At 41.0% G+C, this 17845-nt stretch overlaps 1 protein-coding gene across 4 annotated transcripts in view; it reads left to right on the top strand.

The window, feature by feature from the left end:
* The first annotated feature begins 1887 nt into the window (after positions 1-1887).
* The window catches only part of NCOA5 (nuclear receptor coactivator 5), a 30086-nt gene continuing 14128 nt past the window's right edge, over positions 1888-17845 (top strand). For 2 of the 4 annotated variants that reach the window (XM_030914989.1, XM_030914992.1), the window contains exon 1: positions 1897-2042. Coding sequence is in view for 2 of the 4 variants with exons in the window: in XM_030914990.1 (XP_030770850.1) it covers positions 12461-12498 (38 nt within the window). In the remaining 2 variants the exon portion in view is untranslated. Of the gene's footprint in view, positions 2043-12431; positions 12499-17845 lie in introns of all 4 variants that reach the window. The other 2 variants (XM_030914990.1, XM_030914991.1) reach the window with 2 other exon arrangements.

The following is a 17845-nucleotide window of genomic DNA, read 5'->3' as shown; positions in this document are numbered from 1 at the left end:
CATCTAAATGAGAAGTCACCAAGTCCTGAGCACCTGCCTCCATACAAGAATCTTTCTTCATAAAATTAACTTGCTCCTCTATCAAAAATACTCATCAAACATTATATATTATCATTTGTTTATTGCTTGTGTTCCCTAATAGGCCATGAGCTCTCTAAGCACAAGGATTTTGGCTACCTTACCCTCTACTCTCCACAAAACCAAGTGTATAGAAAACACTCATTAAACGCTTACTACACAAGTCACTGAATACATCTTTTGGCTAAAGTCCACTACCCACTTGAGGTACTGCCAGTCATCTCTAAACCAACATTTTTCCCTAAGCTTGGTTATCTTAATCATCTAATTAATATGATTCTTCTTAAATTTTCATAGTATTAGGATCTATATTGGAGGGGAAGGAATAAGAATGAACATTTGGGCCGGGCGCGGTGGCTCAAGCCTGTAATCCCAGCACTTTGGGAGGCCGAGACGGGCGGATCACGAGGTCAGGAGATCGAGACCATCCTGGCTAACACGGTGAAACCCCGTCTCTACTAAAAAAAAAAAATACAAAAAACTAGCCGGGCGAGGTGGCGGGCGCCTGTAGTCCCAGCTACTCGGAGGCTGAGGCGGGAGAATGGCGTGAACCCGGGAGGCGGAGCTTGCAGTGAGCTGAGATCGGGCCACTGCACTCCAGCCTGGGCGACAAAGTGAGACTCCGTCTCAAAAAAAAAAAAAAAAAAAAAAGACTTTATGCCTTTATTTCTAATCTCATACAGTCTTATAAAGTGGGAATTGGAATAATCCACTTTGCCTGTGAGTAAAGTTCTAGTTACACCCACTGAGAATCCCTATTTCTTTCCATCACAGCATTTATCTCAGTTTGCAATCACACACTCAAGTGTGATTATTTGCCTAATGCTATCTTTCACTAGACTGTAATCTCCAAGGTAGCAGAGAAGGGTCTGCATTTGCTCAGAACAGTGCCTAACAAGCAGGCATATAATAAGTATAGGGCTACCTAGTAGGTATGTAATAAACATTCAGTGAATAAATGAGTGGAGTGAGCATGGGGGTAGATATCAAAGAAATCTGGCTTCTTGTAGTGTTTAAATTCCACAGGCACCATTTTTTCTTAGCAGGCAATAGTCACAAGGAGAAAAACTAGACCCCATGGAGTTTGAGGCGTTTCCAACACTAATAAAAAAGTACCTGATTCATATAGCTATGGCTGTGATTAATAGAGTGCATTTACTATTGTGTGAGCAAATCCCATTCCCTGTGATGAAATGGACAATACAACATTTTACAGGCTTCACGGTCAAGTTACATTCTGGGAAATTTTTGACGTTGAACCAATATTCCAAGAACAAATAACTCAAGAAGAACCTGTGACTATATCTCCAGAAACCTTTTGCCGCTTGTCAGTGAAACTAATAAGAGTACAGAGCCTATTTAAATATAAATTTAAATACGTTTTCTCTACCTTTCTGCTCTCTTTGTTCCTTGTGATCCGGAGGTTACAGGACTATATATATATATATATATGTATATTCTCCAATACACGCGTGTACAGGGACTTGGGGTTTTTGTTTTCAGTTTTATGCAAGACTAAATCAAGGTATTTGGGGATTTGAATGTTCTGTTCCCACAGTTAGGGAGGAAGGAATGTGCTCCGAAAACAGAAGGAAAGTACTCTGGGGCGGGGGCTGGGGGGACCACCATGGGGCCCATCCTCAGCCTGGGACGCTGTTGCTAGGCAACTCCTTGAGTTCTCAACTCCCGCCCGAGAGCCAACTCCCCGCCCTCATTGCCAAGGAGATCGACGCCCCAACTCAGCCCTGCCGTAAACATGCGCCGTCTTGCGACAGTGCCGCGCCTGCCGCTACGTGCGCGTCCTCTGCCCCCATCTCCACTCTCCGCCCGGCCGCCATTGCCTCGTGCCCGCGCCGGTCGGTTGGTGGCGCCTTTGTCCTACGGCGGGCAGGTGGGCCGACGCGGAGGCGGCAGCGGCGGGCCTGAGGCGAAGGAGCGGCCGGGAGCCCGCCGCACTGGTAGCGGTGAGTGCCGGGAAGCGGTGGCCGTCAGCCGAGACGTGGGTCTGACGAGCAGGCGGTTGGGCGGGGGGCCTGGCCGGACGGGGAGGCTGAGGCGGGAAGGCCCACTCGACGCGCGGCCACGGCCTCGGCTCCTCTCCGGGTGCGCGCGGTGCTGCGCATGCCCGGTGCGGGGCGCGGCCGCCTACGGCTCCCGTCAGGCCCAGGCCCGGCCGGCCGAGGCGGCCTGTGGTTTTCTGTGGTGGACGCAGGTCGGCGGCGTCGCATCGCAGCCGCCTGTCTGTGCACGAACGGTCGGTCACTAGGAGTCCGCAAGGCTTCTCTGTCTGGTTGAGCCGCACGCCCCGCACCCCCTTGTCGAAACAGTGGAGTCGCTTGCCCGCGGGTCCTCAGCGAGTCAGTGGCGCAGTCGGGATTCGAACCGGCCCCAAGGCGGTCCGTGGCACCGGGCGTTCTCCAGGCGTGCAGCGCCGAGCGGTGTACGGAGCGCTGTCCCACGTCACCGCCTCGCGGCCCCTGACTGCATTCTCGGGGTGTCTCCTTGTCGTGTGACACCCCACGCGTTTTGTAGGCGCGAACCTCGGGCCCAGAGAACGGGGAAAGGAACTGTGCCCGGGTTTACTACGTAGCTCAGCGCCAGCGTCCGATCCGGCCGGCTTTCCAGGCTCCCGGCGCGGGGCACTATCCACTTCCCGCCAGCGGGCGAGGGGCTTTTCTTAGGACGGCGTTGCCCACGTTTCAGTCTCGCGTTGCACCTTTATGTCCGTGGACCATCTGTACTGCTATTCACCAAATGTTACATTTTTTAAAAAATTCAAACTGACTCTTTTTTTCTCCTTAAATATATTTAAGGCGGCAACTTCAATCACAAACCGGGTACTGGAAAGCCAGTTATTTTTCTAATGTTTATAAAAAATAAATATCTGTCTGTTGAAATAAACAGTGCGTCCTTGTTCCTCCTGAAATTATTCTGCGTTCCACACTTTGGGAAACGCTGCCCGAGGAGTATCTGATTAATTGTGGTTCTTCTGGCTTGCACCCTGTGCACAGAATTTTTCCCTGAGGCAAAACAGATTCTCTGAATGCCCTGTAACAGCTTTCTTGTTGTAAACTATTCTCATTGTTGACTTAAAAGTGTTAGTCCCGGGGAACTGCAAGAACTGTCCACTCAAGTGCACCCGGTGTGCCTCAGTTACAGCGTTGTGATGTCATAGCCCCCGATGGCTCATAAAAAGATGTTTCTACAAATGGTGGGGAAGCTTTTGTGAGTTTTGACAACTCTTAATTTAATGTTTTCTCTGAGTCAGTCTGGGTGTGAAAATTAACTTGGTGTCGACTTTTTGCAACCAGTTAAGCCCGCGCTTTGCATTGTGGATATTAGAAATCACTTGACTATTTGTTAACATCTATTTCTTCCTTTATTGTAATTTCTTTGCCTTTCCTTGAGCTCATCTGTCACTCTTCAGATGGCCTTTGAAACCTCTGACACGTCTCTTAACCTAAAACTTGGAAACACTGATTTTCCTTGTAGACTATACTAGCGAATCCATATTGCAGGGCTCATTAGAAGTTTTTCTAGATTAAGTTTGCTCAACGTTGCATACCTGTGAACACCACAAGTTTAAAGGAGGCATTGACAGATTAACTTATTTGTAAATTAATAGTGTGCTCATAAGATCTGTTTATGTGAATGTAAGAGCAGATTTAATTTAATTCATTGACAGGAAAGTCAGATCAGTCAGTTCAGGCTTATTCAAGTTTTCTTCCCCTCCCCTCGAAGGCTGCATAAAAATACATATGTGTGTGTGTGTGTATATATGTATATATATGTGTGTGTGTGTATGTATATATGTGTGTATATGTGTGTGTGTATATATATATGTATCTCCCCCTGTTAAAAACATGTTTCTTTGGGGTTACCTTGGTATGATCACAATGTAGAATTTACGTAAGGCTAAGGTCATTTTCTTCACATTTCCGAGAATTTGATTTAAGCCCGGCGTCCGTTTCAGAACTTCAGCAAATGAAAACTCATCTACCAGTGCTTGAAAGCTAAGAAAAAACAACTTGTTTGTTTTGTTTTGTTTTTGTTTTTGTTTTTTTGAGATGGAGCTTTGCTCTTGTTGCCCAGGCTGGAGTGCAGTGGCGCGATCTTGGCCCCCGGGTTCAAACAATTCTCCTGCATCAGTCTCCTAAGTAGCTGGGATTACAGGCGTGCGCCACCATGCCCGTCTAATTTTGTATTTTTAGTGGAAACGGGGTTTCTCCATGTTGGTCAGGCTGGTCTCAAACTCACGACCTCAGGTGATCCGCCCGCCTCTGCCTCCGAAAGTGCTGGGATTACAGGTGTGAGCCACCGCGTCCAGCCACAATAAACAACTTTTGGAAAGACTTTAGAAGTATGATGAAAAAGGATTTAATGGTTTGAAACTTCATTTTAAATAATCATTACAAGCAGTCCATGTTTATGACCTGCAGATGGCAGTGCCTTTGTGTAATGTTCTACTACTGTGAGGATTAATAAAATTTAGTTGTGCTTTTAAGAATGGAAAATCTTCACAGGAAATATATTAAACTTTTTCTTCCCTTCAGTTTACATTGTTCTTTTGTTTTTGACTCCCCACATGAAGAATGAAACGTCTATTCCTGAAGTCACTGTTACTCTTAGTAGTAATGATAATGATAACATTACAGCCAGTAGTGCATATGGTAAATACTCATTTGCTCCTGCCCATCATCTTATGAGACTGATAAACTAGTATGATTTTTTTTACATACAGGGAAATGATGACTCAAAGAGTTTAGATTTCTTGCCCCAGATCACATAATTAGTAGAACATATTCAAGACATCGTTGGAGATAATTGATTTCAGGGTCAAGCAAAATTGGGAAATGTTGAGATACAGTGGTGTCCTTACTCCAGAACTTCTCAGAGGCATTTATATGCTAAATATGTGCAATGTCAATATCCGAGAGAAAGTTATCATGATGCCTTTCCCCTGCTGTCCTCCCATGTATATTTTGAAGTAATAGTGTTCCTCAGAACTGACTACTCTTTCTACTACGCTGTATTTCCTCTCTGTACCTTGTGGTTCATTAATGATTACTGCATATCTTTGAGACAAGTGCTTTTAAAGCTCAATAGCAGCTTCTTTTGTGCCAGAATAGTTGTCCTGTGAACAGCACATATGTTTGGACCATTCTGCTTAAGCAGAGTTAAACTGTCAAAAAGTTAAAAGAGCAGTGACTAACAGAATTATCCTCCATGTTACTCTTATTAATGAGAGTCATTAATGGCAGGATCAGGGTAAAGCCACTGTCTCAAGCAGCAGTACATTAGAGAAATATGAAGTATATTGACAGCTAAATATATAATACCAGCATGCGTGCTGCTTTTTAAATGGTGGTTTTGTTACCACTAGATACGAATATTTATGGGGATGGTCATCTTCATTCTTTATCCTTTCACTTAAAAAAAGAGATAATAGGTCAACTGGACCAATTTTATGTTAAGGAAAGAGTTCACCTCATAAGAATCAGAACTTTTCCAGACATCCTGTGTAGAGACCAGACAACTTTAGGCAAGGATCAGGGTAGCTTAAGTTGCATTAGAAAACAGAATGTCTTGTCTTATACCTTTAGCTCTGTAAAGTATCTTAAGGCTGGGTACAGTGGCTCACACCTGTAATCCCAACATTTGGGGAGGCTGAAGTGGGAAGGTCCCTTTTGATAGAAGTTTGAGACCAACCTGGGCAACATGGTGAGGACCCTGTCTCTACAAAAAAAAATTAGCCAGGGTGGTGGTGCATGCATCTGTTTCCTAGCTACTTGGGAGCCATTTATTGAAAGTAAAATCATGACTTTTTCCATTTTTTTCTCCTTCAGTGTCATACCAATGGTCTTTGAAGAACGTTACTAAAAGGGGCAGTATTTTGAATGTCTTACATTTAAATACTCCCTCACCATATTTGGGGATAATATACATAAAGTTTCGTTAATTTGGCTTCACTGAGACTCTGATAGTTCAGTTTATAGCCCCCAATAGACCCTCTTGCCACTAGATTCTTCCTTGTCCATAGCAAAATGTTTTGCAGTCTGGATCTAGTCTAACTCTGGCTTCATGTCATTCCTTTCTCTTTTCTTCCTCCTATCCCCAAGTTCCCAACACCAAACTTCCTGTAGTTTTTCTAATTTAATATGTCCTTCACACCATTCCTTTACCTTTGTATGTTCTGGGATGACTTTTCTCTTTCTGGTAACCTCCCACTCATTCCTCAGGACCCAGTTTAAATGTTATTTTTAAGCCTTCCCTGCCTCCTCCCCCTCCCGTTCACCCCCACCCGCTTCATACACACATTCTTCCCAGTCTCCTCTCTGCTGCGTTCCTCTCACCTGCCACACACATACACAAAATTAGGACTCCATTATCTCTGCCATAATCCCACTTTAGATTATATTGTAATTATCTGTGTACTTGTGCCTCTCCTTTATTAAATACACAGTGAACTCCAGGCCAGGCATGGTGGCTCATGCCTGTAATCCCAACCCTTTGGGGGCTGAGGTGGGAGGATCACTTGAGCCCAGAAGTTCAAGACCAGGCTGGGCAACATAGGGAGACCGTATCTCAAAAAAAAAAAAAAAAAAAAAAAAAAAAAATTAGCTGCATGTGGTGGTGCATGCGTCTTGTCCCAGCTACTCAGGAGGCTGCAGCAGGAAGATCGCTTGAGTTCAGGAGTTTGAGAACTGCAGTAGTTATGATCGAGCCACTGCACTCCACCCTGGACAACAGAGCTGAGACCCTGTCTTTTGTAAAAATGAACTTCTTTAAGGCAAGGACTTTAGCCGTGTCATTTCCATATGTGTAAGGCCTGGGACATGTGTGACACGTAGTAGGCATTTGACATTATGAATCAGTGAAGCATTTAATGTATTAATTATAAGCTATCCTTTTCAAATTCATCGCTTGTTCTCCACTTGTACAGTTTAGTTGAAAATTTGCTAGTTTTAAATAAACCTGTATTTTAAAATTTTTGCAGCTCAGACTCTTTTTGTAGTTTAGATTAGCTCAACCTTTGCAAATCCAAAATAGTTTTTTCTCGGCTGATTTTTCTCCTTGAGTCAACATAGCCAACACAGGCAGAATATCCATTTTGTCAGAAAGGAAATACAGATTCAGAGAAATCAAATGACTGGGGTAAATTTCCCAAAGTTAGGACCACAGCTCAGATTTGCTATCCCCAGCCAAATGCCCTTTCCTTCAAAGAATAAGAAGGGTAGGACATTAAATGTTGATAATTTTTGTCCGAAGAGTTGTGGTGAATGTTAATAGCAAACCCCAGAAACATTGTAGTTTGAGGTAATAGAAACTGAAGTAGTCATTGAATAAGTAGGTTCTAACCTATTGGGTGTCTCTGGGGCATTTAAGCAATGGAGTGTCCAGCATAGACTGGACCTTTTCCAGGTTCCATCAGTATTTGATCAGGGAGTCATAGCAAGAATATTCTAAATGGAAAGTATGTCTTTCCACTCCCTGTTGGAGGCAGCATAGCATAATGTTTAAGTACTTTGGTGTGAGAAAGACTGGGTCTGAGTCTCAGCTCTGCCTCCTGATCATTGTGTGGCCTGTCGCCTAATTTCTCTAAACTTCAAATTTTCTCATTTGCAAAGTAGAAATTATAGTAGTACTTAACTCCAAGAGTTGTAAAAGGATTGAATGAAATAATACATATAATGTTCTTAGTACACAGGCTCAGGAACAAAGTAAGCATTCTGTAAGGTATAAACTATTGTTTCCCCTATTTCTGTTCCCAGGAATAAGATTCTAATGCAGTTAAAGGTGTAATAATTATTTTAATTAGAGAATAAAGGAGATAATCAAATATGAGGGAAAGTATAGTATTCAAAGTGAACTTAAAGGGTTGATTTAGAAAGAGCAAGCATAGCATTCTCTTATCCCTGACTTGTTACAATATGACTCAGTACAATATCCCTGATGTTGCAATATATCATCAAAGTTGTCTTCATAAATATAGTTTAGTGAGAAGTCCTGTCATTTCCCCTCCCCATTTGGGGGATTTAATGTGTGATATTCGCTGTCTTGTCAACAGTGTGGTTTTCCAAGTGGCATTGTCTTTATCAGCATGTAATTCCACTTTAGTAATTCCTGATTGGTTAGTTGGTTTTCAACTAAGCCTTTTAGAGAGTTTCATGTCATTTGTAGTCAGTTATTAAAACAGTATAGGCTTCTGGGTTCTTTGAACAGCTAGTGGTGGTACTGTCACTAAGTGTCGTGGTTCATGTGGCTGTCAAAAGACAAAATTACAGCACACTTAGTTTAGAGATCTTAATTGGCTTTTATTTGTAACTCTAGAATGGGGCAACACCTCGTTCTGTAAAATAGAACAAGTGTTCCAATGAGCTGAGCAGAGGAGTTTGGCCTTATAAACAGAAAAGGGAGCTGAAGAAAGCAGACAAGGAACAAAAAGTGGATTGGTCATTTCAAAGTTACTTTTCTCGTGAAGGGTAAAGCAGAGCAGACTTCCTTATCATGCTGGCTGAAACTGGCCTATTTGTGGATTTGGCCATTATTTATCTCCTGATTTTGTAGAACGTCAGTAAAAAGATATTTGTCTTGACTTGATAGCGTGAAACTTCATCATGAGTTTGGTTTGGTCTTTGGGCCTATTTCAGGAGCTCAGTCCAAAGCAATGGCCTCCTGTAAATTTTCTTTAACACCACTCTTGTTATTTCTAGTCCTCATTGTTTCTGTGGCTGTGGCTTGTGAACTATAAAATCTGGTTTTAAGATAAAAAGAGTTGTTTTATGACTGTACAATTAAAAAATAGGTAGAACAAAGTAGCTCTTGGTACTATGAGTGAAATAAGCATGCATTTTTATTTATAGCATTATCCAAGGACCATTTTATGAACCTTGTCTGACATATTAGTCTAAAATAAAATTGTAGATTAAATATTTGTATATTTTGGGAGTTCTTCACCCCATTCTTTTGTGGTTTATAATGGTTCTGCCTTTTCCAGCATGTTTCCTAGATTATTTTCCAGTTTTTTTCCTTGTATGTAAAGCTCTTTTTCTTGTCAAAAAATTCTTAGCTGAGAAGTGCTTTTAACTGTTTTCAGACCACCACTTGGAAACTGTAGATATTCAGGCCAAGATAAAGCACTCTGTGGTGATTATGATGATTTTGAATGATATTCACATTGCTAATATAATTAACAAAGCATAGAAGTACCACCTAAACTGAAGTGGAGAAGACATTGAGAGATGACTTTTGGTCTTAAGGGCAGTTGGCCAGAATAAAGTATAGCAGAAGGGGAAAGAAGTACCATTTCTTCCCTTCTCTCTTCAGAGGAGACATTACACCTCCCCTTGGAAGAGATTCCCAAGTTGCCACTTCCCTCTTGTTGATTAATTTTTCTCCAGTCATAGTTCCCCATCTAATGTCCAGAAAGATCTCCAAATTATCTTTCTACCTTTTTTCCCTTCTTTACATTAACACCATTTCTATTTCCTTGATGTTGATTATCTCTCTCTTTAAGGATTTAGAAAATAATCTGGTTATTTAATACACAATAAAACTATAGATTAGATACTGTGTCTTTGGGAATTCCTCAACCCATTCTTTTGTGATTTAAAATGGTTCTGCCATTTCCTGCATGTTTTCTGGATTGTTTTCTGGTTTCTTCCTTTAATTTAAAGCCCTGAGTTAGTGCTTTAGCAGCCCAAATATTTGCATTTTCAAAGAAAAACTTATTTAAATGAATCCCCTGCCTCCAAATGACAGGTTTTCAAATTCTGTGACAAAAAATTAGGATGAGGCAAGTTTTTTCTTCTTAAATCTTTGCTCTCCATGATTAACTCCCTAAAGTTATTTTTTGTTATGTATTTCTGAACTCGTGGATTTTCCAAAAGTTCTATGTGCACGTGTGTTAGGATTTTTTGGGTGTATGGGAATTGGCAGTAATGTTGGTGGTTGTGTTTTTACAACTCTCAAAACTCCCCAGCCCTACCCTAATCTGAGCAATTCTATTAGATAGGGGGAAAAAAATCCAGGTCTTATTTTCTCCATACATCAGCCAAGATGGAAATTTAAGTAACTCTTAAACAGAGGTGAATAAACAAACACTTGACATACTACGCTAAAGGTTTAAACCCTAAAATGAGACAATGATCTGAGAATTATTGTTTTTGCAGAAGAAAACATCCCAACATCCCATGCCGTCAAATATAAATACTTTGGACTACCAATGAAAATAGATACTAGGAGGCTAATTACAATCAAAATGGTTTAAAGATATAATCTTGAATGTTCTTTAATCTTTCAAGTAATTACAAAAAGATTCCACCAGCTTCAAAGTAAAATACTTATGTCCTTCATTCCAACTAGAACTGGTTTTGTCCCAAAGATATAGTATACATGACCGTGTGATTTCCCCTGTCCTGTATGTAGGTACTCACAAAACTGGCTATAATTACGCAGTGTAATACTCCTTTTCATATGTAGAGGGCAAATTATTGGTAATAGAAACCTACCAATTAAAGTAATACTGTATGCGTTGTACTCTCACCTGAATGTTTGCCCAGTCTAGTCAGTGTTTAGATGTGAGTTTTCTTTATTCACAAGACGATTTAATAATATATGAACTCCTGCTGAAATTACGTTATATGTATTTTTTAATCTTAATACATACCCAGTGTATTCCAGAGACACCTTGAAAACTACTTAAAATACTCAAAGATATTATATTTCTCTCTGAATCATAGCCAACCTATATAATTAGAAAGTGGTACACAGTAAGGGAACAGACTCAGTAAGTCGTAAACCTGAACTAGTATTTTTCACAATTACGTATAATAGAGCTAGATATTCCCTATAAGGCCTGTCATTGTATAATTTGTAATTTAGACCATTACAAAGTTTAAGACTTGTAAATTGTGAAAGTACTGCATGCAGTAGCAAAGCTATGGTCAGATATTATTGGCCAAGTCTTACATAGAAAATATTTTCAGTTTTTTTTGAAATAGAGAGATTATATCTAGTGTCTGCTTAATTGAAAAGGTAGGAATCAATTTAGGATATACTTCACTCTTTAGCTTTATATTAGCTTCAGTTTTGTCAGAAGCCATTTTTCTAGACAAATTAGAGACTTCTGATTTAAAATGGAATTGAAGATTACCCTCATTTGAACAGGAACTCAAAAGTTGGCAACATAGCATAAAAACTGTACCAGACCTCTAAGTTTCTTGTTATTGCTGTTGTCTTTCATGTGATAGGAATCTGGTTGGGATTTTTAAAGGGCATAATTATTTTAAAGCACTCGAATTATGTGAGTACTTAATACCATTTGATGTCATTAGATACGCCATTGTTTAATACGGAAAAAGGGGAACAAACTATACAGCAGAAAGCAGTTTTATTTCTTCATTTATCTGAAGTATGAAATTTGTAATGTATTTATTTAGCTTTAAGTCATATGAAAATTGTCAGGTATTATTTTGGGGCATAAATTTCTTAATACATGGTGTTTATTATTCACTTCAATTTTTGTAAAGCAGGTATTTTTTGTTTTTAGCAAAGCGGGCTTTAACTATACAAATTTGCTTTTCTTTAAGTTTGTGTGATTCTGCTTTTCTCCCATATCTAGTTCTATATGCCAGCCTTCTCTAATGAAAACAACTTATGAGTAGTGTTTTATTACCTAACTCTACTATATACCATATGCCAGTCCTTATTCTTGGTTATCTGTCTGTGAAGGTTGTAGATATTAACAGGTCATATTCTTTGTTTATTAAAAATGGTAATAACAGTTTTCTTTCCTGCATGTTATTCCGGAAGATTCTATCCAATGGAATTCAACACAAGACACACTAACAGGAGGCCCTGCTTCATGGGATATTGGAAGTTTTAAGACAATGAAATCCAGCTATTACTTCTTAGTAACATAAAATAGAATTATTTGCCTTTGCCCTTTTGTTTTTTAAACTCTCCTTATCTTCCCCCCCACTTTTCTTCCTCACAAAAAGAATCTTACAACTGCTTTCTAAGAGTTTAGAAAACAACCTTTTCCTCCCCTTGGAGGGAACGTGTCAGGTCTAGGGCTTGGCAGGGTGTTAAAGCATTGACGTAATTAGTTTAAGACAAATTACGTGTTAACTAGAAAACGAAGGGACATTTCTTACCAAGCTGTGACAATGTACTACCTTAACTCAATAATAAAAATTGCCCAAGTGACAGTGTGTCTCTGCTGAATGGCTTTTCTTACACCATCTGGTTGTCATTGTAGTTTTTTGTTGTTGTTGCTTTCATTTGAAATGTGCTGATGATCTTGTTTTTATTCCGTAGCATTGAACAGATGGGTTGATTATTCTTTTCAGATATTAATAAGGCAGCGGAAGGAAGAAATATGAATACGGCTCCATCAAGACCCAGCCCCACACGAAGGTAAAGTACCCTGAAGCCGTGAGTTACCTTGGGAGAGTTGGGCTCTGGGGAGTTAAGCCCAGCTTCCTACACCAAAGGTCTTTTCTTCCCCCCAACGAGTGAAACGCTCAAGCAAACAATAAGAACATGAACCCTGTGTGAAGGGCCTTGCTGCTTTTTTTAAACATACATCAGGAGATACAGAGGAAGCTTTGTGTTTTCGGTGGCAAATCCAGCAAGTTCAGCTTGCAACATGAGTTGCAGGCAATTGGAAGAGGATAAACCTCTGTCTGTCCCCAGCTCACGTGTCAATGGGAGCCTCCAGAGCAGAAGGAGTGCCCCAGAGTCATTGGTGTATGCCATGCTGCACTGCAGTGGGCAGCAGAGATTCGACTCTTCATTCCAAATGGCTGCCGGTCCAGATGTTAACCCAGGTTTACGGAAAGTGCTGCTTGAGAGATTGCCGCTGTGCCTGTGCTGCAGATCCCCTGTTTGCTCACATACTTGGGTTACCTGTTTGAGGGGAAATAAAAAGGGCAAAACACTCCAGCTCTCGAAAGTCTCCCTTTTTCTTAGCTTTCACGGAAATCGAGGGTGTTTTCCCAGTGTATTCTTCCTTCCAGTGTATACAAAAGAGATAATCCTGGTGCGGACCCTCAAGATACATATTAAATTGATCCCTTCTCTCAAAGAAGAGCTTTATTAATGGTACCATTTATACCATAAATAAAGATATCATATTCAGTTTTCTGGCCCCATAACAGCACACAAATGGATGCAGTTTTGTGTAGAGGGCAGACAGATATGATATATTTCATACAAATGATATATTTCATATCTGATGTCTCTTCAGGGCCCAAATGGATTAATGGATTTTGCCTTGCCTTTAAGTAAAAAAGCCAGTTTTCCCCAGAAACATACCTAAACTACGTACCACAGTAAACTGCATTTCCTACAGTGAACTGGACAGTGCTGCATACAGTGAATCCTCATCTGTACTAGTAGCTCCACTGGTCACCTTGTGAACTCAGCTAACTGAGCATTACGCATAACATAGAGCTGTCCTGCTTTTGGACAAAAACACCTGTATTTTGTTACCTACTTGTAGGAAAGAATGTCCGCTGTGTGTTTCATGTATATACTCCTACTTGGATGTGAAGTTCTAGCTACTGGGAATAGATTACGCATGCCCACTCTGCAGAGTTTAAGCAGACCCTAAGGGCAAAGTAGTGCTGCTGGTTTCATTCAGGTGGAGTCTTTGTCCACTCTGCCTGTGCAGCAGAGTTGAGTCCAATACCATAGCTGCAACTATACCACAGCTGTCGTGTGGATTCTCTGGCCATTCGTTGGTTTCTCTGCGGAAGTGGACATGTAAATTGGTATTCTGTCTGTTCTCTCTAAGGAATGCCTGCAGCTTGCAGGTAAATACTCTGTTGGTTGATTTGTGTGTGTGTGTGAGTATCCTGAAGAACATAAACAAATCCTGCAGAACTTCAGCAGTTCTGTATAATGTCTACTTTCATTAGCCTTCATCTAACCGTGCCACAGATCTTGGGCAGTCCTATCTTATTGTCCCACTACAGAATGGAATACAGGTGGATAAGAGTTGCATCTAATGGTCAGAAGTACAGGGTTCCCATTGGAAGCTTTAGTTGTCAGGTGGCTTGAAAGGAGATATGGTGTGTATCCAATTTCCAAAGAGCGCTAACGTGTGTGTTTCCTGGTGACTTACCAGGAGTGTGGAATTTGTAACTATAAAAGACACTGACTCCACTAGTAAAATCCTCCCTCTCTTGTGTTGTCTCCATAATACTTGGTGATCTTTGGTGATCTCTGGATAATGTCTGTGTGTTTCCACAGGCATAAAAAACCATAACAACAACAAACAAGCCACATTGCAGAACAGAGAGTAGATCCTGTTTCTGTTATGGATTGAGAAGGGTATTTTATATCATCCTGTTGATGATACTTAACCAAATGCTTTTAACATTTCCAGTTGATTGTAGATATTCAACAAACATTGCAGTGTTGGGGAATGACCAACTTCCCTGGTTGGAACCCAGTAATAGCCACTGCCAGAGCATTAAATTAAAAATATTAATTTCACCCCAATCTAGAAATAGTTTTATGCTTTTTTTCTCTTTTTTTAATAATAGTCCCTGCACAAACAAACATACAGACAACATTGGAGAGGGCCTTATAAAATGAGCTTCTAGCCAGGCACAGTGGCTCACACCTGTGATCCCAACACTTTGGGAGGACAAGGTGGGCGGATCACTTGAGCTCAGGAGTTCAAGACCAGCCTGGGCAACATGGTGAAACTCCATCTCTACAAAAAAATAGCCACGCATGGTGGCGCTTGCGTGTACTCCCAGCTACTGGGGAGGCTTTGAAGCAGGAAATCACTTGAGTGCAGGAAGTTGAGGTTGCAGTGAGCTGTGATCACGCCACTACACTTCAACCTGGGCAACAGTGAGACCCTGTCTCAAAAAATAAAATGAGCTCCTTACCAACTATATAAATATATAGGTCACCTTTTGTATGCCTTTTAAAATCTCACCTTCCTTAGAAATCAACTGTAAAATGAGGTCATTTGGTGGTGTGGATAGGGCAGTGACTTCCTGCTTTATTTACAATCAACAGGAGGGACAGCTAGACTAATTCAAATTCCATTAGCAGCCTGTCTTCCCCTTGGTGATATTTCCCTAGCTGGGTTCCTCAGCATGTTATTTAACATGATGAAGTTCCATACAGTCATGTTTATTTGCTTTAGGAAATGATGGTCGCAGTTAGTAATCCCATCTAAAAACCGAGCTAAGAGTCCCAGTTTTTTACCTTAAAAAAAAAAAAGACAAATTTAACATTGTATTCAGAATCCCAGTTTTTTACCTAAAAAAAAGACAAGTTTAACATTGTATTCAAAATAGAGAGCACTAACATGTTAATCATTGTCCTGATCATACTTTATCTGTCTTTATCTCTTAAGATATACCAATAGGGCAGACATAAATTGCAAAGAGTAGGCAAGATGAGCAGCAAGTAATTAACCTGGAAGGGGCAATCATTTAACTGAGGGTGAACACTGGGTACCTCCTTCTTCGGCTGCATGCTTCCAGTCAAAGCCTTGAGATAACTCCAAATGTATCAATAGTTGACAACAACAAACTGCCTTTATTCGACAGCCCTAATCATTTTGTGTGCCCCCAGCCATAGGGGATGCATCGATGCATCATTCACAGGGGAAAAAAAACACTACCTATGGCAAATATTTCCTTAAGTTATACCTCTACATTTTTAGCGCTTTCTACGTTTAATAAGAATGTTGGTATAAGCATACTGGCAAGACCTTTATGACACCTTGCTTTGCTGGACTTAACGTAGGTATCTTTGGGAGTTTTCACAGGATTATCACCTCTTCAAATGTTTCAGTAAACGCAGTTCTGCTGGCTTTGCTCTCTGTTCAGTAATAGGCCTCCCTAATGACTCCAGCTGTCAGTGTATAATTCTGATAATATTGGCCTAGCCAAGCACAGAATTCTGCATGAGGAATCTCTACTCTGGATCACATTTCAGCCTGAATTCTTACCATCTAACTCTTGAGGGCCACTTCATTGAACTCCTGTGAGTGCCTTACATACTTACCATGCAAGTTGTCAAGCATCGATACTAAGCATTAGTCCTTCTTCAAAGACAGGATCATGATTCCAGTTGTGCCTTAGATGTCTCAGTTACCATCTTCAGCTCAACACCTTGACAGTCCAGATCTTGTAGCATATCTTTATGCAGACGTGGCCTCTAGGTACTAGGAGTAAGACTGTACTTCTGAATGACTTAAAGAAGAACAAATAGAATTAACTCGTCTACATCCAAAGCTCTGCAGAGGATTTTCCCCATATATTTGTGAAAGATGTTAAACCTTATATCTCTTTGGTGAAAGTCATTGGGTATCGGCTCATCAGAAATAACCTGGCTGTAGTCAAGTTTCTTACATGACCTGAAATGCTTTCTGCTTATCCACAGGGCCTTAATGTCTTTGATTACTGCTTGCTCCTTGGATGTGAGACAGCACTAGCTCTAGGTGGGCCACAAAAAAATTCCAGGTTTTGATTACCTCTCCAGTAACACTTGAAGAAGTCATCAGTTCTCAGCAACTGCCACCTCTGCCAATAAGAAAGTTCTCTTTGTGCTGGAGAAGGTCATCAGTGCTTCCTAAGGAAAAGCATGGACTTGTATAAAATTTGGGTCTGTGAGGTGTGGTACCTCATTGTACCCCGTATCCTTCCTCCACCTAATGGCAATATTCTGGACAAGTCTGTTGTCTCCATTTCTAACAGTAGCATGAAGCCCTCCTGGGTGGAAGATCAACATCACATAGCAGCCAGCCATTTTGATGACGATATTTGTAGACAGTATATCTGTGACAGAAGTTTGAAGAGCTAATGAAGGATTTTTTCAGGGTCGGAAAGAGGCTGGCCCTCCCAAGGAAGACATTCCAGTGAACAGAAAGGAAGAAAGGAGATGCTGACCTTTGCAGAAAAGAAAGGAAAAGACAGAGGTCTTCCTCCCTGACCATCTGTAGAACCAAAGCCAAAGAAAACCGTCCTGGACATGAAGTTTCAGTCTGTTGCCAAAGAGAAATTCAAAGACCATCACAGTTTTCCAAGATGATCATCTGTCAGTTCTTAGTCTGTAGGCTCTCAAATGCCTAGTGCTCTCCACACCCCTTTAGTCCTCAGGAGAAGACACATTCTACCAGAAGCACATCACTTGCCACCAGAACCATTGTTTTCCCCTTCATCCCTTTCGCCCTTACCTCTCAAATGTTTTCCAGCGATGTGACTATATTCCTTTCAAGGCAAAGAGTATTTGCCTTTTTCCCCCTGCTGAATAGATGAGGAATTTACAGCAGAATTTTAGTTGTGTTTGCCACCTGCCTTCAGTTTGTGGACTCCTGTGCTGAAATTTAACCACTGTTCAGTTTCTTTTTATCCTCTAGTGATGCAGTACCTCAGGGTATGCTGCATTTGGTTCCTTTAGTAAAACACCTCTGGTGCTGTGGGATGATATTGTTAACCTTATTATGCTCCAGAAACCTGATTCTAACCCACTTATCATCTGAGGTCCAGCATCTCCCACAGGAAGCTTTGTCTTTTTGCACTTTGATTTCAGCATACTACTGTCTTTTTGTTAGCTGTGGTCTTGTTTTGAAAAATATGTTGGGGCCAGCAGCAGGAGCCCTTTTGTTCTGAGGAGTTCTTTGTTTGGGTCCTAAAGCAGCCCTAAAGGGTTTTTTGTTTTGTTTTCGTCTCCAGAAGAACAGCAGTCTACCATAGTGTTTTATCTTTTGGAGAAAGGAAAAAAGGCTTTG

Source organism: Rhinopithecus roxellana, chromosome 13, assembly GCF_007565055.1.
Source record: "Rhinopithecus roxellana isolate Shanxi Qingling chromosome 13, ASM756505v1, whole genome shotgun sequence".
Taxonomy (NCBI): domain Eukaryota; kingdom Metazoa; phylum Chordata; class Mammalia; order Primates; family Cercopithecidae; genus Rhinopithecus; species Rhinopithecus roxellana.
The sequence above is the reverse complement of the archived record's forward strand: the minus strand, read 5'-3'. Positions and strand labels throughout refer to the sequence as shown.